This window comes from Ahaetulla prasina, chromosome 2 (genome assembly GCF_028640845.1).
Source record: "Ahaetulla prasina isolate Xishuangbanna chromosome 2, ASM2864084v1, whole genome shotgun sequence".
NCBI lineage: Eukaryota > Metazoa > Chordata > Lepidosauria > Squamata > Colubridae > Ahaetulla > Ahaetulla prasina.
Window position 1 is genome coordinate 125,710,348 of NC_080540.1, and position 24,322 is coordinate 125,734,669.

Below are 24,322 nucleotides of genomic sequence, written 5' to 3' on the forward strand. Positions count from 1 at the left end.
AAAAATAGACAAGACTTTCAAATTGATTTGCTTTGCTAAATTAAGCTTCCTGAATAAACTTTATCGAATAAACTTTTTTTTTTAAAGATAGATCTGAAATACAGAAAAAAGCAATGTGGACAAATGAAAGAACACAGCATTTGTGTTATGTGCAAGTTTGTGCTGTTAGATCAGTGCTTCCCAAACCTGGGTAAATTATCCAAAATTGAGTAAAAGTGGTTTTTCTTTGAGTAATGACACACGAACCCATTATCCATCATAACAGGGACTTAAATTGACTTAAAGATTGCCATGTTTATTGAAATATATTCAGAAATCTCCCAAAGTATCCCTGTTAAGATGAAAATCAATAAAATTGACACTGAAATGATTGTTGAGATGATATAAAAATGTTTTTATAACACAGGTAGTCTTTGAATTATTAGCATTTAATTCAGCAACTATTCAAAGTTACTACTCAAAGTTCAATAAGATTTTACGAAAAGCAGTTTTGAGTTATGAAGAAAAAGGCTGGGAAGCACAGTGTTAGGTAGAGAATTTCTTTTCTTCTAAATCTTCCAATGTTGATAAAAATTGAGAATATGGACACTGGATATGGAGAAACATTAAAATATATTATGCTCAAATGCTCAGCGGGGAGAGTAAGAAGGCAGTGAAGGTCGGGGGGTGGGAAGTAGCATGCAGGACAGCAGGAGCTAAAGAATACAGGGGGCCAAAAGGGCAGAGATGTTTTATTTATTAAAATTTATTTATTTATTAAATGTTGGGGGGAACTGAAGTGCATCTGCGGCTTTTAAGTGCAGGTGGGCTGCCAAGCACCCAAATTTTGATTACATGACTTCAGGGATGCTACAATGGCTGTAAATTTGGTAATGGGCTTAAGTGTCACTCATTCTCAGTGCGGCTGTAACTTTGAATGTTTCTGAACCAAGAGTAGTAACTCAAAGACTACTTAGAGTTTTACAGCATTTGCTTAAATTCTAAGTCTTTTCTTTCCACCTGTTTGAATATTGGCTGATTCTCTTCTGAGCCTTGAAAGCGGGAAATAACTGCCCAGTTTTTAGATAATAGTTCTGTCATGGTTCCCACTCTGCCTGTTTCAGGCCTTCCACCCAAAAGTGACAGAGTTTCTCTTGACCTCCACTTCTATTAACAAGTGTTTGTTTGGTGAAAAGCTTTTCCACGGCAAGATTGAATTCACTGTTGTGATTTATAAATCTGATTTATGACTTATGTGATGTGTGAAACCAAGCACAGTTAGAAAAATAATAATAAATTGCACTTTTTTTCAGATTGGAGATTATAGTAGTAGAGTATAAAGTACAAGTCGTATACAGTATTTGTATCATTGGAAGCTTTAGAACTGAACTGAGCTGAACTATGAACAAATTGATGCAATCTATTATCTCTAAGGCTGTTATCCATAATGCATTATAATTAATTGTGCTACACATATGTTATAGAATTCTTGAGATGATGTGCATGGAGTTCTTTTAATATTCTGTGTATGTTAGATATTGTGAAATAAAAGAATATATTTAAAATAAATCCGATGTTTTGTGCAGAATTTTACTCAGTTCTGGTGCTCTTTTCTCATTTGTAGTGATGTGAGACTAAGAATTCAACAAAAAATAGCTCTTGCTTTTGGCATCAGCTCATCTTCCATGTATTTGACGAAACCAACTTTCTTCTCTAGAATAAATAACTCAGAAGCAAAGACAACCCATGATGAATATTGGCATCCTCATATTGACAAGGTAATGAGATATTTAAATAATATTTTCCTTACTATTCTTCTAAATATCTACCTTTGGCATTGGTATCCTGCATGTATAAGTGCTAGCACGCTAATTAAAGAGTCACGATGCTCTGATATAATTTTAGCATGTAAGTACCATGTGTGCCTTCTTGGAAGTAACCCCTGCTGAGCTTAATGAAACGTATTAATGAGTAAATGGCTATAGAATGACTTTTAAATTTGTAGTGCTCCCCTTTTTGATGAGTCAAAATTTAGAAGTTAAAAACCTAGGGTTGTTTCCTATGAAGTTACATAATCAGTCTGGCTATTCTGTTGATTCTTATTACGTTTTGCTAGATAATCTGAAAATGTAGGAACTGAATATCAGCATGTGTAGCACTTTGTTCATTAGGAGGATTTTCTTATCTTGATAAAGCTAAAATATTTTTAGTGTATGACTTTGAGGATCTTATTTTGGGGCATTTTTAGTTTCTTATTTTTTAGAATTTTCTTTTATCATGTTAGCTTTCTATTGCCTTTTATATTTGTACTATGTATTCCATTATTTATAAAGTTTACATTCTGCTTTTCTGCTCAAAAAAGTATTAAGGAAGTTAGTAGTAAAAATGTTTTACCCAATGTAAGTTCAAAGTCTATAACCTTCCAATTTATTTTTTACTGTTTGAATGAGGCTATTGAGAGTAACTTCGACATTTTCCTCCATCTATTCATAAAATAAACAAAATCACTCTAACACTTTTTTCTGCTTTTCTTTGCAAATTGTCATTCCTCTTCAAATAATATGGTATGAATAGTTTGATTTGATTTAGTATGATTTGTTCCAGTAAATCATATCATTTTGTAAAATGTTGCATTACAGTTTTCTACAAAATGTTTAATTTTTTCAGATATTATCTTGCTTAATTTTAGTTAAGAAAATTATTTTTCTAATCTCTTCCAGATTTGTTGCTATTTTTGCAGTTCCAAAGGTGTTTTTTTTTTAAAAAAATTCATCCATCTTATTTTTTAAAAAGCATTTCATCCATCTTATTTTATTGAATTGAACATACCTCTTGTAATGATGATGATGATGATGATGATGATGATGATGATGATGATGGAAGAATTGCATAGATGGATAAAAGTGCTAAATTCAGTCTAAAGGTCTGGCTGGCTATGCAACAAATTATATTTTTGAAACGTGTATGTTTCCCAGCATTTAGCGACTCTGGGCAACAATCAAAGACATTACAATAAAATCAATAAAACATAAAATAAAAAGATAAAAGATGTTAAATACTAATCTTAGTAAACAACGATTTTTTTTTATTGAAAAAGTTTTACAACAAACAAGTTTTTTTAAAAAAAATTCCCCCTTCACCCTCCCCCCCCCCCCTCCGAGACTTCCCAGAGCAAAATACAGGGTATAACATCTAACAAACATATGCTAAAATACTACAAAAAACATATCCCATAATCCCTTCTCCCCCATTGATCCCTTAACTCCCCTTTCCCCTTTTAAGCAAATACACAAATACAATATATTCCCTACCATCACTCATAAGCTATTTGATACTTTTTGGTCTGATACTTATTTTGAATATAGTCAATCTATTTTCTCCATTCTATTATATATCGTTCTTGTGAGTTGTTGTTAGTTGCGAAGTTGTGTCCGACTCATCGTGACCCCATGAAAAACATTCCTCCAGACCTTCCTGTCCTCTACCATGAGTAGTCTTTAAAATACGCAGAAATTTTTGCCGACGTAAACAAAGCCAAAGGTGGCCTGCAAGGTTTGCTTTGAAAACTGGAGCATGCCAAAGAATCATCCAGAATCAGCTCAGTGTTTCAAGGTCAGGTCAAGGTTATCAGCCAGTCCAAAGGTTAAAGGCCCAAGAACCAAAATCACACGCAAATGTTGTACATGAGCTAGATGGCAGACATTTCCAGCAAAGAAAACAGGCAAAGTAGATTCTTTGATAAGCTGTAGCCAGCTGTAAACAATCAGAAGGTTTTCTTTACTTGATGAGGAGACTTATAGACCTTCTCTGCTCTCTATTTGTCTCATGTGAGGGTTGGGAGGTCGTATGTCATTTTCTGACTTTTTCAGTTGCTCAGGTGGTGCCTGTGTTTGATCGGCCTCATGTGATTCCTCTTGACATATCAGTGGTACAGCTGCAGGTTGTTCAGTGTCAGATTCAGACTCAGTACGTGAGTCCTAAGCCTGGTCCATGACAATTTCAAAGGCTCTGACTGCAGTTTGAACAAGATGGCTATTTCCTCATCACCCAGACCTGTAATCACGCTGGAGACTGCTGTCTTGCAGTCATCTCATGAGTGGCAGCTGCCCTGAGCACTTGTAATTTTAAGTCTACTCCTTGTCTGGAGAAGAATTATCAAAAAGCCAGCCTATTTGCCTGTTTTTTATCCTGTGGTGGTTGTTAGCTTCTCAGTCCATCATTACTTTCCTAGAGATCCTGAAGTTATATTCATCAGGAGGAAACTGGGCAGTTCTGTCCTTAATCTAGCCAAGATCAACCTTTCTGGTGATTGGAAGAGGGTAATTTATTACTTTCCCCTCAACCAAATGTGAGTGATAATGTGGCACTTAAATATTTACCTCAGCATTCTGCAACACATTTTGCAACTGAGATTACACTGATCTGTGAAACTGAACAGTGGTAGATAAGGAAAACTGGATGAAAAACTACCTTTTCTGAGTCATAAAGGTTCCACAAAGATTACATTTGTGACCTTCAAAGCTTTCATTCTAGTGAAAATATTTTTTCCTCAAAGCTGTAAGATTAGAAATACTGTTTATTCACTAACCTACGGAAAATTGGGTTTGAAACACATATGGACATTTCACTCTATATTATTGATTGAGGAAATTGTGGATTGCTGACATAAACATTTGTATGGATTTTTCCTGTATTGTTGGAATACATTTGCACTTATCAGCCAAGGTTAAGTGGTGCTGAAAATAGTTGCAAGTTATTGACATCATTTTAGCTTCTTTTATAAAGCACTTTAAGACAAATGTCTCAAACCTCATATTCAAAGTATTCACTTTATTACATAAATTAATCGATGGTGGCAGCAGCTGGTATATACCAGCAGCAGCTGGTATAAAAACATAGCATAAAGGCTCTCTTGGGTCTTTCAGTAAACGATTAGATGAAGGATATTAATTTTTGGAAGAAAATTATTTTTGTTTGGAACATGCACCAACTCATCAATTTTGTTTCTGAATAGAGATTGTACATGATAGAAGTATAGGATATACTGTATTCTTTTTTTAAAAGAAACAAATGGAGAAAACCTATTTACTGTTAGTGGAACAAGTAGAAGAAAAAAATATTTATATATGTTCACCATAAAGGGAAAGAAACACAAATTAGTATACCAACTGCTTAACGAAAATGGGAAAAGGCAAACAGGAAGTAGCCTTTTTCTTATCTGCTGTTTGGTTCGGTCTTCTCCAACAAGAATTTATGTGCTGTCTAAGGAAATTATGAAGACCAGGATGAAGGCACAAAGCTACAGTTTAATAAAACATGGTGTGATGATACTTCTTTAAATGAGTCTTAAGTCTCTGAGGAATTGCATTCTCAGATACTAAAAGATGTAGCTGATGGTTTGGCAAATCTTTATGTGTTATTTTTAAGAAATCATGGAGAACAGGTGAAATGTCTTATGATTGAAAGAGAACAAACATTCCTGTCTTTGAAAAAGGGAAAGAGACCATCCAAGAAACTATCCATCAATCAGTGATTATATCTCTGATTTCTATTACCTTGAAAATAATGTGATAGTAAACATAAGCATGTATGTGTAAGGATAGGTCCTATTAGAATAACCTTTTTTTTTGTTCAGTAACTTCATTAGATTGTGAAAATGCTGCAGCCATCTAGATTTCAGCAAACCATTTGATCAAGGAGCCCATTAAAAAAAAAAGCTGCAGAAGGAAATTTTTTAGAGACAGATACAAGTGTTTCATAAAGTGAAAAAAAAAATCAGATACAAATATGTAGGACGGAGATACCTAGCTTAGTAATAGTGTTTATGAACAAAATGTGACAAATAGCTGATTGCAGATGGAAGCTGTAGCATATTTCTGCAAAAGAAGCAAATTCAGATTGAGGAGAACGCTGCAATGTTTCCCACTCTTCACTTGGGAGTAGTCCTGGAAGATTCTAAGTTTGATAGTATCAAAAGTCACTGAAATATCATTCAGTACCAGGAGGAATACATTCCTTGTCTCACCAGACGTCAAACACAAATGAAATCAATAAAATCTCATTGTCATACTCAGGCCTGGAGCCCAAGTGAAAGGGATCTAGATAACCAACTTCTTTCAGGGCCTATGCATCTGCAGACCCAATACAATCCCCAAGCTTTCTTTTGATATTCAATATTTTATCTTTCCTTTATAGGTGACTTATGGCTCCTTTGATTACACATCACTGCTCTACCTATCAGACTATGCAGAAGACTTTGGTGGCGGACGGTTTGTCTTTATGGATGAAGGCGCAAATAGGACTGTAGAACCTCGAGCAGGTAGAACTTTCTTTGCTTTACAGATCTTACTAGTTCATGCTTTGTTTTTAATATCTTCCTTTGAACACAGCTCTCTAATTTGTGTATCCGTACCACCAGGATAGAAATAAATGAATTAGAAAGTCAGTCAAAATAAGTTCAAATAAAACTGGCAGCTTTTGTCTTAAGAGTTATCTAATATTTGCATTTATCTTACACTAGTTTTGGCAATATTACACCTTTCATCATTCAAATGTTATACAACTAAGAATTGTGATTTCTAGCTTCCTTCTATTACAAGGATAAATGAGAGGTAACTATATAATGTAACTTGATGATATTATATGAGGAAACATGGTTTTGAAAAGAACATTATTTTTAAAAAAAATATAAGCATGATTTGTGAATTGTTAATTTTCAAACTATTTTGTTGATGGTAAAAAAAGGAGACTGAAATATAAAGCGAGATACTCGGCTAATAATCTTTGAATTGCTTTGAATTATTGCAAATGAAATATTCAGTCTGAACATTCAGATAGATAAACCTCTTATCTATTTTGACTTTACAATCTGAATGACAGAGTCAAAGAGACAGCCAAAATGACTCAGTGGACAGCCTACATAGAGGTTTCACTATCTTATTGAAACTTTATAACAATGTAATGCTACAAAGAGTCACTAGTCCAGGGGTCTCCAACCTTGGCAACTTTAAACCTGGAGGACTTCAACTCCCATAATTCCCTAGCCAGCTCTGCTGGGAATTCTGGGAGTTGAAGTCCTCCAGGCTTAAAGTTGCCAAGGTTGGAGACCCCTGTCTTAGTCTATCCTTCCCCAGCCTGGAATCCTTTAGATACATTCCATTAGCCACACTGGATTGGAGTTTTGGCAGTTGTGCTCCCAAGATATCTGGAAGGTCTTGAGTTACAAAAAGCTAATCTGAATTATTTCACACCTCTTGGTGACCTGGGACCAGTCACATTTTCTCATCCCTAAGAAGGAGGCATTGGCAAACCACTTCTGAAATCTTGCCAAGAAAACTGCAGAGGCTAATTGAGGTCTTTGCCAAGAATCAGATGATTACCCTCTCTCCATCATCATTTCATCATTACTTAGGGCTTAATATACAGTTTATTTGAAAAACATGTTGAAAAAAATGTTTAGAAATTCGTCACCAAAATGTTGGAAATGAAAAACATTTCATGGGAGAAAAAATTCCCAAAATGTTTAAAGTTAAATGCGGAGGAATAGGAAGGCATGTATTTCTTTAATTGACATGCCAAAAAATAGCTGGAACTGTTCTGCTGTTCTTCAATATTTTTTTAACCAAACCAAGCAAGAAAAAGAATTATCTTTCACTAAAGAGTTCCACTTTTTTCCCCTACTACCAGCCTCTTTTCTGAGCTCTTTAGGTCAAGGAAGGTTCCAGGAAAGGACTGTTTTTTTTTTCTTGAATATATGTAACAAAAAGGTCTTCAAACTTTCCTTCCCCCCAATTTTTATGAGATAGGTGAAATAAAGCTCTGCCTTTCCCTTAAGCCCTTTTACAGGCTCAAAGAATTTGGAAGAAAAAGAAAGAAAGTGAAAAGCTGCAGAGAAATTCCTGATCGCCCTTTTCTGAACTGAAGCTTTTGAAGATACTTAGGAGCCCATTTAGCCCCTGGGTTCTTCTAGCTCTTAATTGTGAACATCTAAATTTAAGCATAATTAATTTTGTGGTAAATTATGGCCAAGATCTCCAAGGGATTCTTGAGAACCTCTAAATCACTGAGGCATCAGTGTTATAATCATGTCGACGTTTGTGTAGCTTCACGTGTTGCCTTTTTAGCACAATCACACTCCCCAAGCAGTCAATCTAATGTGTATTTTTTGCCATTTCAATTAACTCTATAATGTTAACTTTTAACAATATTTTTTTTAAACAAAAGGGGGTGTAATGTATTGTGGCAATATCTAAAAGCATTAAATAACTTGAAAAAATTGGCATACTGGTAGTAGGTTAAACAGAAGAATATGTCCAGAAAAACGATGTAATTTATAACTGTTGGAGGGAAATGAAACAGAAAAAAAGGAAGACACAGGGAAGGAAGTAGGTGCTTAGTAAAATTCTTAAATCATCATAATCATGTTCCACATTAACAATGTGCAGTTAAATAACTTCGTAATTTTCCTACAGAAGGAATTTTAATAATTTGATCGCTTGGTCTCTGGAAACTATGTCTTTTGCTGGTATATAATTGCTTTTCTCCACATACGCATTTCTTTTATGAACAAGTTTCTGATTAATCTGATCCTTTTTTTCCTTGAACATTATTTTAATAAAGTAAAATCTTTCTGCACTCATGGGAAACTGTTTTGTGCTGAAAGGATGCCATACAGAACATTACACTTGAAAGGTCAGGTCTAGGGGCCCCTTCCTTATGATCTGAAGCTGCTTATTCTGTCACTTTAAAACAAATCCTTAGGAAGACTCAGATGTGTGATCAGCAAGGTATCTTCTTTCTCAGGTGATACCTGGAAGAGGTTCATAATCTCTCCACTATAATCCATGTTGGAAACTATTAATTGGCACGTCCTTTTATTTGAAGCTTGATTAAATACTTTTTATTAAGGTTTTGAAGATGAGCACACTAAGCTTAAGTGAAATCTTAAAGAGGTCAAACCTTCAACAAATGCCCTTTGGATGTACCTTTAGGAATCAAGTTATGCCCCATTTCTATGACTATACAGGGATAAAGAACAACAAGAAAAATTAACTGGAGAAAGAAAAAATACGTTTTTTTAGTTCAACAACAACAAAAGTTTGCTGAATAGTTCATGTTTCTGAACTATTTGTGGAGGCAAGACTAGAACAATCATTATCTTTTTTCCATTCCAAAAATGCAATTAAATTAAACCCTGTAAAATTTAAGAGGGATGAAACTACAATTCAACAAAAATCGGAAGACATTTATGTATCAATGCATGACTTTGTTATTTGAGGTACTTTTAAAGCATATGTTCATGGTTTTATTATTGCTTATACTTCATAAAGAAGGAATAAATGCAAACAAATACTTTTTTTCATTGAATCATATGAAACAGAGAGCCTAGGAAACCTTGTAAACTATTACCATTTTGGCTCAAGCAATCAACATAGACAATATCGGATTCTGAAAAGGCCTTATCCAAGAGGAAAGGGCCACTTTGCTTGAATTGGAGGCACTCAGGTAGAAGGTCTTAGTTCTCTGCCAAAAACACTTCATCCCTCTTAACTTTTCCATAAAAATCTCTGCTATAAGTCTTCGATGACAAAGATGTATTTTGTTGCCAGCTTTTCTTACCCAAGGTTAATGATAAAACATCCAGTGATCTTAGGGAGGATGTAATGAACTTTTTACCACAGGTTTTTACTCATTAAGTGATTTTCAGTCAGGGGAGAAGGGAGAAACTCCACATATTTAACAGGAAAGATCTCTGTATTGCTTAATAAATGTCTAGAGGCAAAAATTACCTAAAGTACCAAAGAATAGGAAATAGCTTGGCTTACTTCTACACCAGTCTGATTTTGTGACATTTCCCAGGGGTATCCCTTCAAAGCAGAGCCCTTTCTTTATTTTGTTTGGTCATTTGTTTTGAAAGAAAATAAGATTAAGGAAACAACGTCCTCTGCCTTTAAAGTAGAGTCTTAGGCATGAGATTGACTCATTCTGCAAGAGTAGTTCCCCAAGGGCAGCCTTCAAAGCAACATATAAACCTGGAGGTTGGTTGAGGACCACTTCAAAGTGAATTTCCATTTCCAGTCAGCACAGTTGAACTCCCAAAGCTTATGTCCAGGTCAAATTCATCAGATTTCCTCAGATTTATAGGTAAAGTACTGTTACTGTAGCTTGTTTTTGTGAGATGCCTAGATCTTTTTTAAAAAAATAAGGTTTTAAAATACCCTTATAGAAGTACATAGAAAATACAATGCTCTTATGGTGCAAAGTTTCCATTTCAGATTCTGAAACGTTTTGCATTTGAACAAACATTAATCAAATTCATTTGAAATAATGTGGTTTTTTGGGGGGTGACTTACAATGTGGGGGTTCTCCCTTCCCTTTCCCCTGGGACCTGAATAATAGGTTTGTAGCATAAGCTTGTATCTTATCATTGGAATTTATAGTTGCTTTTTACTTCTGGGGCATTTAAATTTCCTCAGCCTTTTGTCTACCCAGAGAAGGAGCAATAGGCTAGCTCATGCTCTCTTATTATTCCCAGTTGCAAGGTCTGGCTAAGGGATTCAGGCATTTTTATCTCTGTGTTACTTGTTATATAAACTGGGAACTTTGGAATGAGAGTCAGAAGTCTGAGTTTTGCTCTTGCTTACTCTAAGTCGAACTAATGTTCTTGGTTTTGATGGGGCAATGAACCATACCCAGAACTGGCTAGGTTTGATAGCCATTCTTACTGACAAGTAAATGCTATGATGTTCATTCTTTGATAAGCTAGAATTTTAACATGCCCTTCCAAGCAAATACAAGTAGTCAGACGTGAGCTAACATCAAGTGTCATATCTAATCATATGCTTTCTTTTCATAGCTCTTGTAACTTTATATTTTTTTTTACTGCCAACTGAGGTAGTAGAAAAAGTATTATTTAAAGTTATCCATTTTTGGAGAAAAGCCTGAAGTATTCTGTCATAACTACAGTACATTTCCATCTTAGTAATGCGGCAATTTGAAACTGTTTTTATTAGTGAAGTCTCAACACATATTATGTGTACTTTGAAATAAAAGAGAGTTCTTAAATAATTAAATAACTTGGCCTTCTGTTGAACTCTAGAAAATTGAATGGATCTATATTATATTTAGGAGCAGACCTGATAGAGCAGACTTCCACCATCACTTATCAGTATATTTAAACTTTCTGCATAGGTTAACAATAACTTTACTGCTGTATATTTCTCATGTTGGGTTGAGATGAGAATCTGTTCATATCTGTATGCTATAAATGCTAAAGGAACATATATAGAGAGCTAAATAACTACATTGTTTAAATTATTGGGGAACCGTTTGTAGATATGAGGCATGGGAAAGTCCTATTATGTATTACACTGGCATTTTAAAAAAATAGTATGCACAGTTTATCCATCCCAAATCCAAAGTTTTTATAGCTTTCTGGGTGGTGAAAGAGGAAAGAAGGCTGCATCTTATTTGTGGGGCACATGGGTGAAATTCAGCAGGTTCTGACAGGTTCTGGAGAACCATTAGTGGAAATTTTGAGTAGTTTGGAGAACCGGCAAATACCACCTCTGGCTGGCCCCAGAGTGGGGAGGGAATGGGGATTTTGCAGTATCCTTCCCCTGCCATGCCCACCAAGTCAAGCCTATAGAACTGGTAGTAAAAAAAATTGAATTCCACCACTGTGGGGGGACATGCATAGAAAGTGACTTTCTGGTTTCATCTACTCAGCTTGGGGTTAGGAAAAATCTTGTTCTTTGTCTTCCAACTGGGCAGATTATTAGAAAGCTAATAATATATACTTAAAAGCTTATACTAATTGCAAAGTTGGCAAGAAACTAACTATTAGAATAGAATAGAATAGAATAGAATAGAATAGAATAGAATAGAATAGAATAGTATAGTATAGTATAGTATAGTATAGTATAGTATAGAATAGAATAGAATAGAATAGAATAGAATAGAATAGAATAGAATTTTTTTATTGGCCAAGTGTGATTGGATAAACAAGGAATTGTCTTGGTGCATATGCTCTCAGTGTACATAAAAGAAAAGATACGTTCATCAAGAATCATAAGGTACAACACTTAATGATAGTCATAGCATACAAATAAGCAGTCAGGAAACAATATCAATATAAATCGTAAGGATACAAGCAACAAGGTTACAGTTCAATAATTTTAATTAATAGTTTTGCACAATAAGAACAATTTTGTTTCTTTATGGGCATCATAAAAGCATTTGTATTTCTTAAAACTCCTTTTAACATATCTTAAACTATTTTAGAAGAAGAGAAACATTAAAAATAGTTTACAAATTCAGATACTAGAATCAGGTAAGATTAAAAGCCCTCAACCATGGCTGCTCATTCCTACCAAGTGGGGCCTCTAAACTTTCTCACCAGTTTTCTTGATATTCTTCCCATCACTGGCAAATAAATGTATGAATCATAGCACAAACTCCTGCCTATGCCTTCTACTAGTGATCATTCATCAAGACAGCAATTTTAGCAAAATTCTCAACTTGATGTATTGATGTATTTAGATGCATAGGTGTGACAGTACCTGGACTTGATTCTTAATCATCATACTATGTTTTAAGTTTAAGATAAGAAATTGCTCAAAATGCAGTCCCTATAGAAAAAAAGAAAACGAACTTGATGGACTACAATTTGTAGGCACTAATATTCATATTTTAGGAATTTCCATACTCAGCTTTTCTGCTTAGCTGACAAGAAAAGACAAACAGTGCTGCCACCTGCTGAGATAGCAGTACATTAATTACTAGCTTACTGGTGCAAAATTATAGGCAAATATATAGCTTCCTCAGTCTTGTTAGCCACGTGTTTCCAAATTATTTTTTTACTACTGTCTTGGTCCTGTAGCAACAGGAAATACTTCCACCATTGTAAAGGAACTCCTTTTGGAGAACCAACAAAGGGGCCGGTTTAGCTCACGCTGGTAAAAGCCTGTTATTAAGAACACAGTAGCCTGCAATTACTGCAGGTTCGAGCCCGGCCCAAGGTTGACTCAGCCTTCCATCCTTTATAAGGTAGGTAAAATGAGGACCCAGATTGTTGGGGGGGCAATAAGTTGACTTTGTAAAAATATGCAAATAGAATGAGACTATTGCCTTATACACTGTAAGCCGCCCTGAGTCTTCGGAGAAGGGCGGGGTATAAATGTAAACAAAAAAAATAAAAAATAGTTAAAACAGGGCAGAATGCCCCTGCCTTTTCTTTTCTTTTTTCTTTTTCTTTTTCTTTTTCTTTTGCACTGTAAATCTGTATGGCTTCTTGAAAGCCATTCATTGAACCTTTCAGGAGAGTGCAAATAATCACTCTTTTTTCTATTCTGGAAAGACCACTTGTGAAAGTTGGGCAATTAAAGTAGAAGATAATGTTCACCTGTAAGTCCAATTCAATATTGCAATGTAAAACTGCTGTTCAGTATCACATTCACTCCAACCATTGAGAAGTTGCACAATCAGAAATTTAAGTGATTGGAATTCTGATTTCTATTCTGATAACTGAAATTGCATTTCCTTTTCATAATGTGATGATTTTATAAGAGTAGGAGATGGCTGGGAATTAAAAGGATGGTGGCTAGAAAGACAGAGCTAGCATTTTCCTACCCCAAAATGTTTTATACACATTGTTATATATTACAGCCATTTTGTCTAATGTGACTAATATTATGAAATAAAATAACATACAAAATTTAAATATTTATTTTTAATATTTGATTTTATTTTGTGCTTGCTGAGTATTTTCTAGCAAATGGGAAAAACATTTATTCCAATTAAGTTATGCATTGAATAATGAGAGACTATCCTGTTGAACCAATACAGCACCTAAGATGTTTGTCATATAACCTCATGCTTTTAATAGGAAATTGATTCCTTACAGTATATTTTATTTAGGAAAACTGTAATATGGCAATATGGTTTGTGACTCTTTGTCTAAACATTTTAGTGCTTATTCCTAATCATATATACAAAGCAAGTGATGCAACATTTGTCTATCTACCAGTACTGGCCCGTCTATTTACACTTGGTGCAATAGTCTTTTTATCATTGTTGTCTCCCTTGTATGCTTGCACTCTCACAAAACTACTAAAGACTGTATACACCTGAATTGTTTGATTGTATCAGTGTAGCGCTCAATACATAAGCAAGCAATCCAAGCATGTCACATAGCCCACACAAATAGTCTAGTAATCCATTTTAATATGAGATGTTAAAATTCTTTATCTGCTAAAGTAGCTGTTGGGTAGTTTTAGTGCAGAATATAAGAAAATAGATAAACCAAATCTCTTCCAGAAGGTTTTATTCTAGAAAAAGCACATAGCTGAATCAAGGGAAAGTAATGCAGCCCTTCAAATTGTACATGAAAAAAAAATGCAGGATCCAATTTGTGTCAGTCACCTGGACCAGAGGTTTTGTCTTCCGAGCTTTCGGAGTCGTGCTGGAGCCCATCTGGTGGAGAAAACTAAACCACCAGATTGCAAGAATAGAAGCAAGGAGTCAGACGAGGAGACCTGAACTTATTGGTAGTCTCACACTGCAATGAACAAGGACACACATTCAATTTTGCAGCTACTAAGATTGTTGGATGAGCAGACACAAAAACAGTCAGGGAAGTGATTGAAACCTTGGAAACAGGCCCCTTGTCAGCCAACAGTAGTACTGATTTACCAACAGCCTATCAGGTACTTAGAAGGCGAGGGCTGGGCAGCACAAGCAAATGACAGCTAATGACTTAAAAGGCAGCCATCAACACACCCCAATTAACATCTAAAAAGCCACTTAAAACAGGCACTATAAATACCATCTCCAGAACAGCACACACTCGGCTAGAGAGAAGTTACCTGAAGATGGGCTCCAGAATGAGTCTGAAAACTTGGAAGATAAAATCCTCTGGTCCTGGTGACTGGCCCAGATTGGATCCTGCAACATTATCCTGGGACACATATATTCGCCTTCATTCATATGAAAAAAAATGCTTGAGGTGTTCTGTTTAGCATTAATTTGCACCTTTTTTAAAAGAGTTAGGTGTTTTCCCAGAATCGCCATCTATAGCGGTTGATTCCAGGATAAGACTTTACTTGGTTTAAGGAGTTGTTGATAGGGGTTACTTTTTCCTCTTCAAAACCAAAGCTGTGCACAGCCCTAATCAGAAGTCTCATTCACTTGAGATTGATTATGTTCAAAGATTTTCTTTCTTTCTTCTTTGCTCCCCTGCTGAAGCCTTTTTTTTTAATAATTCTGGAACTAAGAATGTACATTTTTTTAAAAAAAACAGGCTTTCTCCAATCCTGTTAATTGCATAATGATATTTTGATCTGGGAACAGGGTAGCTTTACCATTAGATAACAATCAAATCTTGGGTGATTGAAGCTGAGTAGCTAATTACAGAAATCCTAGGTATCAGCAATCAGGTAAATGATGTGTATTTTGCTCCGCTCCTGACTGTAGATTCTTGTTTTGCAGGACGGGTTTCGTTTTTCACATCTGGCTCGGAAAACCTCCATCATGTTGAGAAGGTCCACTGGGGCACGCGCTATGCCATCACCATTTCCTTTACCTGCAATCCTGACCATGGTATCAGGGATCCTGTTTTAACATGACAGGCGGTTGCCACATATATTGGCAAGAGAAACTGTATGGGAGAGGAGGAAAAAAACTTCTAAATTACCATATAAATTCCACTGAATTTTATCTAAAGTAAATAGTGTGTGTGTAGTTTTTTTTTTACTTTGTTTCCTTTTAAGTGTTGCAAAAACAGTGCCTTAAGGCCCATATTTCTAAGTTTCTTATAACATTGCTTTTATAAGATAGTAATTAAAATAGTTTGGCTTTTCTTTTCCAGCTCTTTCGGGTACTGCACAGTAGGCCTGGGAAACAGTATCATTCCATCATGTAATCTCTTCAAATATTCCTTTTCATCAGTTGTTCTCAAAATTATAATTTGTGATGCCCCATGAAATATATTCATGGACTCTGGAATATATTGCAAGGAAGAGGTTTCATTGTGCCTTGTTCCAGATCCCATAGAGTTGTTTATATTTTGGAAAATAAAAACCTGGAACACTTGTGAGCCAACTGATATATGGTTTTAATCATTTGCAATTTTACACAAGTGTATCAGGTTTTTGTTTTATATCCTTATTTCAATATGTTCTTCCTTGGAAGAAACCATGAGTTTTGATGATCGAATTTTCTCTGTAGAAACCAGTTGTATATGATCTCAGCCGTGATTTCATATAACCAGCTAAGAGGAAGCTTCTTAGAATAAAATAAAACTACTAAATAATGTGTTTAATAACGGTTCCATTTCTATTTGCCAGGGGAATCAGGTTCATTAGCATGTTTAATCTTTCAATCTAAGATCACAAATATTCAAGTGATTTGCAAATCCATTAAAGTTTGCTTTGGAATAAATTTGGACTTGGCTGCCTCGCTTATTCAATTGTTGAGTAAGTGTAAAACAACTTCAAAGTCCTTTAAATAAAATTGGCAGAACTTAAAATGTGTTAGAAATGGAAACAATAGGTTTGATTCATGCAAATTCCACTGCGATTATTAGAATAAATATTTCTTCTACCAAAGGAAAACTTAAGAAGAACCTGCTTTGACTGCATATTCTTTAATTGTGGGAAACGTTTTTCCAAGCAAGTTTTATAGCAAGAGTGTCAAACTCAAGGCCCACGGACAGAACTCGGCCCATGGGGTGCTTAGACCTGGCCCTCGGGGCTGCCTTGGAAACATCAAAGGACCAGCTTGCGGTGCCTCTGCTGGTGAAAACAGGTGTACGTGGCCCTCCAGAGCTCCGTTTTAGCTGGCAGAGTGTTGCAGGTGGCTGTCGCAGCCAGAAACGGAGCTTGTTTTCGCTGGCAGAGCACTCGGACCACCACAGGCACCCCTGGCACAAGTGATGTTGAGCTGCCCACGCCCACCCCAGCTTCCCGAGGTCAAACACAACCCTGATGCGGCCCTCAATGAAATCGAGTTTGACACCCCTGTTATATAGGAAAGTACTGTGAGTTAAAATTACTGCTTTGCACATTTATGAGTGATATTTTAACTTTTTTTGTATTTACAACATTTATTAGCTCCTGTGAGACATCTTTTATACAACAGTTCTTAAATATTAGATGTTTGAATACTCATCAGTTTTAAAATTTAACAAATATGGCATGATCTGACCCAAAGAATTCTGAATGGTCACTGCCAAGAATGGTTTGGTGAATTTCTAAATGAACAACAGGAGTTGCATTAGACAATCTGTAAAATCATCTCCAGTACATACATTCTATGAGAAAGTCAAACACACAATGTGCCTTTTTAACAAACCCTATCGAGCCCACCAACTAACATTTTTTATTACAGCAAAAGCTGTCTGATTTGATTTCCATTAGCTACAAGAAAGCTGTCTTCCTTTGAAAGTGGATTCTAAGGTTTTTATTTGTTTATTTTCAATATTAACTATTTTATTCTCTCCCTATCCCATCTCTGACTATGTTTATTATTTTTATTAGATTTTTATCTCACCTTGATTATTTTATAAGTAACTCCAGGTAGCAAAATATACCTAATATTCTTTCGTCCTATTTTTTCTATAAAAACAGCTCTATGAGGTAGATTGGTTCGGCTGAAAGAAAGTTGTTGGCCCAAATCACCCAGCTGGCTTTCATACCTAAAATGGGACTAATACTCACAGGCTTCTAGTTTTTAGGTCAAGAGTCAAAGTTAAATTACTTATATCCATTCATTTGTGTATGTTCAAAATTAGAACAATACTGACTAGTCCTTGTCCTTAGAACCATTGTGGTATCCCTACAGTCACATGACCAGAATCACGACAACTGGCAACCATCTACTTAAAATGGTTGGAGCATTCCAATCATTGTAAATGTGATCCCTATTTACAATGTTCCCAAGAGTTTTCTAACAAGCAAAGTCAATGAGGGAAGCTGGATTGACTTCAACAATGGCAGTGTTTTCCTTAATGACTGTGGCAATAAAAGGTTGTAAAATCAGGCACGATTCATTTAATGATCATATTGCTTAATGGCAGAAATTCCATTCCCAACTGTGGTCATATGTCAAGGACTACCTGTATGCAGATCACTCAAGAAATACCTTCACATTTGCTAGATCAATTCAACCTTTCAACACTTTTAGTTAATGAGAATTAACAGAAAATTGCTTTCACCTTGCAGCTGCTTAAGAATAGACTTATAGTTGCCTCTTTCAAACATAAAATTTGCAATTGTTAAGGACAATGATTTCTAATCAACACGGTTAAGTCAGCAAATGCAGAAACCTTGATAAAGATCTTGTCAAAAAGCAATTGAGGAAAAAAAATTACTGGCACTTAAGCATTTTCTTCCCACTTTGTTCTTCACAGCTTTTATTGCCTTGTCCATTTTTTTTCTGCCTGCAGCAAAGCATCCAAATATCAAATCTACATTATATATTCTGAACGCTCTCTCTCATTTTCTGACAAGATTAGGGCTTAGTATTTCACTACAGATCTTCCACTCAAGCACTTAATGAGAAAATTGTTTTCTAAACAGAATTTAATTTGCTTTCCAGAGAAGAATTAAATTGTCTCATAATTATCATTACAAGCATCCATGTCTGATTGACATAAATTCCTTTGGCATATGCAAACCACCATGAACTTATCCCAAGATCCATGTATAATTTAGGTGATTCTCTTACTATTTAATTGATGCTCTACAGAATACATTTAGTGAAGAAAGCAAAAATGCTTATTTTCATTCACCATCCATTTTGGGAGCCGGTTTGGTCTAGTGGTTAAGGCATTAGGCTAAAAAGTGGGAGAAACTGAGTTCAAATCCCACTTAGCCATGAAAGCCAGTTGGGTGATTTTGGGTCAGACTCTCAGCCCAACTCTTCCCACAGGGTGGTGGTTGTGGAGAAAATAAGGAGAAGAAGATGTTGTTGGATATGTTCTCACCCCTTCAAGTTATTTGTAAAAATAAGGTGTGACAAAAATAAATACAAAATGCATGTTGCTGACTTGAAGAGTTTTATTTTCACATGCTACAATTCTTTTAATGGTAAAATGTTGATATTTGAAAGTACATCCAATCAGATGATTTGCTCAGTCTTCTGCAATTCTACTGTGATGTCTTTAATACATATGCAGAGTAAGGGTATGTGTTCATTTTTTTTAAATTTACATTTATATCCCGCCCTTCTCCAAACACTCAGGGCGGCTTACAGTGTATAAGGCAATAGTCTCATTCTATTTGTATATTTACAAAGTCAACTTATTGCCCCTCCAACAATCTGGGTCCTCATTTTACCTACCTTATAAAGGATAGAAGGCTGAGTCAACCTCGGGCCGGGCTTGAACCTGCAGTAATTGCAGGCTGCTGTGTTCTAATAACAGGCTTCTTACAGCCTGAGCTATCACGGCCCTATCATGGCTTGAGTCAAATGCTAGAGTGAGTAATGACAATGAAGCAATATCTCTCTTTACTTGCATTGGAAACCCAGATGGACAGAGATGGTATCACCTACCTAGGAGAGAACCCCTTCCACTCCAGTCACTTTTAATCAGTAGGAAGAAAAACTGCCCCCTTTATCTGTTGCCTTGTCTCCCTCTCCATACATTCTATTGGCCCTGCATCTTCCACTCTGCATTTTCCGTCCTGGTTCTTTTATCTCTTACTGTCTTTCTTCCGCTTTGCCAAAGCACTGTGAAAGTAAGAGCATTAATTTTATGTGACAGGCTGTACTCCCAAAACTGACTGCCCTGTTCATGTCTACTTTAGCTCTGGGATATCTGCAAGTCCCTTTCCTTTTCATGCTGGCAATTACATGAAGTTATTCTCCAATGCACCTGAGGGTAGAACAAGAAGCAATGGGTGGAAACTAATCAAGGAGAGAAGCAACCTAGAACTAAGGAGAAATTTCCTGACAGTTAGAACAATTAATCAGTGGAACAACTTGCCTGCAGAAGTTGTAAATGCTCCAACACTGGAAATTTTTAAGAAGATGTTGGATAGCCATTTGTCTGAAATGGTGTAGGGTTTCCTGCCTGGGCAGGGGGTTGGACTAGAAGACCTCCAAGGTCCCTTCCAACTCTGATATTATTATTATTATTTTCTCCAACCTACTGTCCTTAATACAACAGGAGAGAAGCTTCCAGTGAGGAATGGCAAATTGACTCCCCACTGAACACCAGGAGATCTTACAGCTCTGGTGAAATCCATTTTTTTTACTACTGGTTCTGTGGGCGTGGCTTGGTGGGTGTGGTGTGGCTTGGTGGGCGAAGTAGATACTGCAAAATCTTCATTGCCACCCCACTCCAGGGGAAGGATACTACAAAATCATCATTCCCTCCCCACTCCTGGGGGAAGGATATTGCAAAACCTCCATTCCCACCCCACTCTGGGGCCAGCCAGAGGTGATATTTGCCGTTTCTCTGAACTACTCAAAATTTCCACTACCGATTCTCCAGAACCTGCTGGATTTTACCCCTGCCTTACAGCCTACAGGCAGTTGGATGCTGCATCCAGACTGCCAAATTGTCTCTGGAGGAAGGGAAGATGTATTTGAAATAACCTATAAGTATTCCAGACAGATGGGGTTGTTTTGTGAGCAGAAACCGATGTTTTTGCAATCTCTTGCAAACAACTGGGACTCCATTAAGCTTAGAGTCATTAATGTAGCCTTATATGGAGAAGGTTTGATCAAACCTCATTTTTAAGTCACTTTTGCATTTCTTCTCTCCCCCCCCCCGCCCCTTTTACTGCTTGTTAAAACTGAAAATTCTTTAACATTTATTCTTTTAAAATAAACCTGCATATTAAGATTGAAAGCCTTCAGAACTGCAAATTGGTTTGTATTTGCTGGGTAAAAGAAAATTATGAGTTTAAAGTTTTGTAAGAATTTTTTTTCCAGAATTTACAGCAGAAGTTTGATTAGAGTGCCAATTTTAGAAAGTTTTAAACAGATTAAAGGTTCAGATGGATCTGAATTAAAGAAAGACTTTGAAGTTAATTAAAATAATCCTTTCTCATGGGAAGTTTTTTAAACCGCTCATAAAATGACTTTGAAGGTTGGACACTAGAGGGCACTAGAAGGAACTTAAATGTAAAGGAAATTTTTGATGAATGGTCTAAAGCTGTAATTATAAAGCTATCTGTTATCAAATTGGAAGATGATACTGATGAGGAGAAAATTCCATTGAATAAAACCCAAATGGATTTGAATATGGGATTTTAAAATGATAGCTTATAACAAAGAGATGGAATAATGGATTTACAAATGGAACTGGATGCTGACTTATTATAATTACAAAAGACTTACAAACATTAAACCAGAAGAGTGATGTGGATGACTTCTCTATAATGGTTTTACAAAAGGGACTAGTTGGAACTGTCAAAGATTTTGTGAGAAGTGACAGTGAGAACATGAAGAGTGACGAGGATAATTTTTGTTCATTGGAATCACAAAAGAATCACGAAAAGGATGCCAACACTTCTGAGAGAAAAGATACAGAGAGTATGAAAAATTAAATGTTTGGACTTTGAGGGAGTTAAAGATTTTTGGAAGGAAAAAAAATAATTCAATATTTGTTTATTTGGTCAGGATTAATATAGATGAACTGCTAGTTTCAATGACATTTATGGATTTTAATTGATTAATACAAGGATGTTGTTATGAAAGTGGTTGTTAATGATTGGATGTGATACTTTAATAATTTTATATTGATATGAGATGGGGGATTTGTTTAAATAGAAAATGAGACATAAACTTAAAATGAAGGATTCAAAGTGGGTTTATTAATGTAACTTTTGTAGTATTTCTTAATGGACTCTTGTTATTTAGGTTGGAGAAGATTATTTTTTTAAAAAGAGACGATAATAAGATGTTAATATTGATCATACTTGCAGGGGAGGAAGGAGGATTCTTCTTTTAATGGACCTTTATATTTTTTCTTCTTTTAAAATATATTTTAACTATGTAGAATGTATTACTTTTATTTGTATAACATAATATTTAATAAAATTATTGCAAAAAGAAGAGGGATGCTGGTAGAGAATTCTACAAGCTTAGTCCAACTGTTTGGAAAGGCTGCATTAGCAGTTAGACTTTACCCTAACATATCAACTGTTCATATCAGTTTCCCTAAAAATAAGATCCAACTAGAAAATAAGCCCTAGCATGATTTTTCAGGATGCTCGTAATATAAGCTCTACCCCAAAATAAGCCCCAATTAAGATTTTCAGCCAGACAGATGCATTTAGTACTGTATTCCCAGAGGTAGGTTTCAGCAGGTTCTGACCAGTTCTGGAGAATTGGTAGTGGAAATTTTGAGTAGTTCGGAGAACCGGTATTAAATTTCTGGCTGGCCCCACCCCCATCTATTCTCTGCCTCCCAAGTCCCAGCTGATCTGGAGGAAATGGGGATTTTGCAGTAACCTTCCCCTGGAGTAGTGTGGGAATGGGGATTTTACAGTATCCTTCCCCTGCCATGCCCACCAAGCCACGCCCACAGAACCGGTAGTAAAAAAAATTGAAACCTTACCACTGTATTTCCCCCTAAAATAAGACCTAACTGGAAAATAAGCCCTAATGCCATGATGGCGAATCTATGGCATGCATGGCAGAGATAGCACGCAGTGCGCCATTGCCAGCTGCTTTTCCAGGTTCCGTCATGCCCATGTGCGCCAGCCAGCTGGTCCAGCGCACAGTCACATTGGCCAGCTGTTCTCTTCTGGGCTCTGGCATGCGCGCACACACCAGCACTTGGTGCCAAAAAGGTTAACCATCACTGCCTTAAATCATCTTTTGGAGCAAGAATTAATATAAGACCCGATCTTATTTTCAGGGAAACATGATATATGCCCACTGTTCTCCAGCACACATCCCCAAGAACAAGCAGAATAAAAATACAGAGGTTACCACACTAGATATATGCAAGGTTGAAAGTATGTTTATTTTTAAAGCTCATGCAGAAGGTCACTCTCCTGAGGAAATCCAGACCTCAGACAATGAGCATCCTTTCTGTTTTGTAGTTAGGAAGAATAATGTGTATTGTAAAAATTAAAGGTAGGGTTCTAATTTGATGATTTAAGTTAAAACTGGAATCAGTGGCACAGATCAAAATTAGCCTCCTACTCACAGATGAGCTATGCAGCTCTTTATATAAAAAGCCGTATTATCGGGCAATTGCCAAAATATGAAAAAAGAGGGTTGTTTGTGTGTTTTATGATGGAACCACACTTAAGCTCTTCATTTGACCATGCTCAGGTTACAACCCAGAGGAAATTAAAGTAGAGGCATTCTATTCCCTGTAGTAATTTAGTACTCACTGATAATCTGCTGCTTAAATGCTTAATGCTGATTTACGTCACTATGAAGATGTTAACAAGATAGTTGAAATTACACAACCCATCTTGGATGCTTTTTTGTTGATGTTGTTCATGCTCTCAGAAATGCCATATATCTCTCCTGTCATGCTGCCTAAGATCAGGACTATTTTATCTGTGTAACTGCAATAAAATAGACACATGGTTTTACACCTAGGTCCATACAAAAACCATCTCAGAGTTATTTTAAACCTCATTCTGCATATAATCCATTTGAAATGGTAGAAAAGTAATAATCACCTATTAGAATAATCTCTCTTTAATGGGATCAAATAGGACCCTTTTATAATTGCAATTTTAAGTATTAAAAGACTTAATAGAGTGAATTGTGTCTTTTTGATCACTGCAACAATAACTGAAACTCTAATGCTACTCAAGTTAATCATGTAAATGCTCTTTGCTATTTTAGTATAATAATTTGTTGATTCTGGCATAACCCTTTGGCACAGAGTCTAATCAGTTCAGAATTGTATTTGGATGTAAGCCAACAGTGCAATGTCTCAGTGTCAATAATAGCCGAAACAAGTGGAAAGGATAAGGAAGAAGGAACTTTCTGCGTCCCTCACAATGTTTTGATGCATTCCAAAAGCTTGAAAATGTTTTGCACTGAGCTAAAACTAATAATATAATAGACATGTTAATTCTAGCTTTATTTGTAGAAGGTTACCATACTTAGCAGTGGTTTCTACTGTGTCTTTTCCCGGATAATTAGAATACAGCCTTTATTCTTCTTGGTGCCTAAGAGGCAGAATCTGCACTCAGGGCCTTGGTAGGTGTCACAGGAGCAAGTTAACCTACCTTTCCTGTAACAAGGCGAAAAAGAAAAAGAAAAAAAAAAGCTTGCATAAGCTAAATCCTGAAATTTGGGTTTCTTCTAGACAGACAGCTCCTTGGCAAAATTCTTTATCAAAAGACTTCATATAGCAATCCAC

General features: G+C 35.9%; 1 protein-coding gene across 3 annotated transcripts in view; it reads left to right on the forward strand.

Annotated features, from left to right (window-relative positions):
- OGFOD3 (2-oxoglutarate and iron dependent oxygenase domain containing 3) overlaps window positions 1–23,506 on the forward strand; it is a 43,258-nt gene extending 19,752 nt beyond the window's left edge. The window contains exons 7-9 of one of the 3 annotated variants that reach the window (XM_058166160.1): window positions 1,697–1,757; window positions 6,175–6,298; window positions 15,466–23,506. In XM_058166160.1, the coding sequence (XP_058022143.1) occupies window positions 1,697–1,757; window positions 6,175–6,298; window positions 15,466–15,602 (322 nt within the window). In that variant the 3' untranslated portion in view covers window positions 15,603–23,506. Of the gene's footprint in view, window positions 1–1,603; window positions 1,758–6,174; window positions 6,299–15,465 lie in introns of all 3 variants that reach the window. The other 2 variants (XM_058166159.1, XM_058166162.1) reach the window with 2 other exon arrangements.
- Window positions 23,507–24,322: the final 816 nt, after the last annotated feature.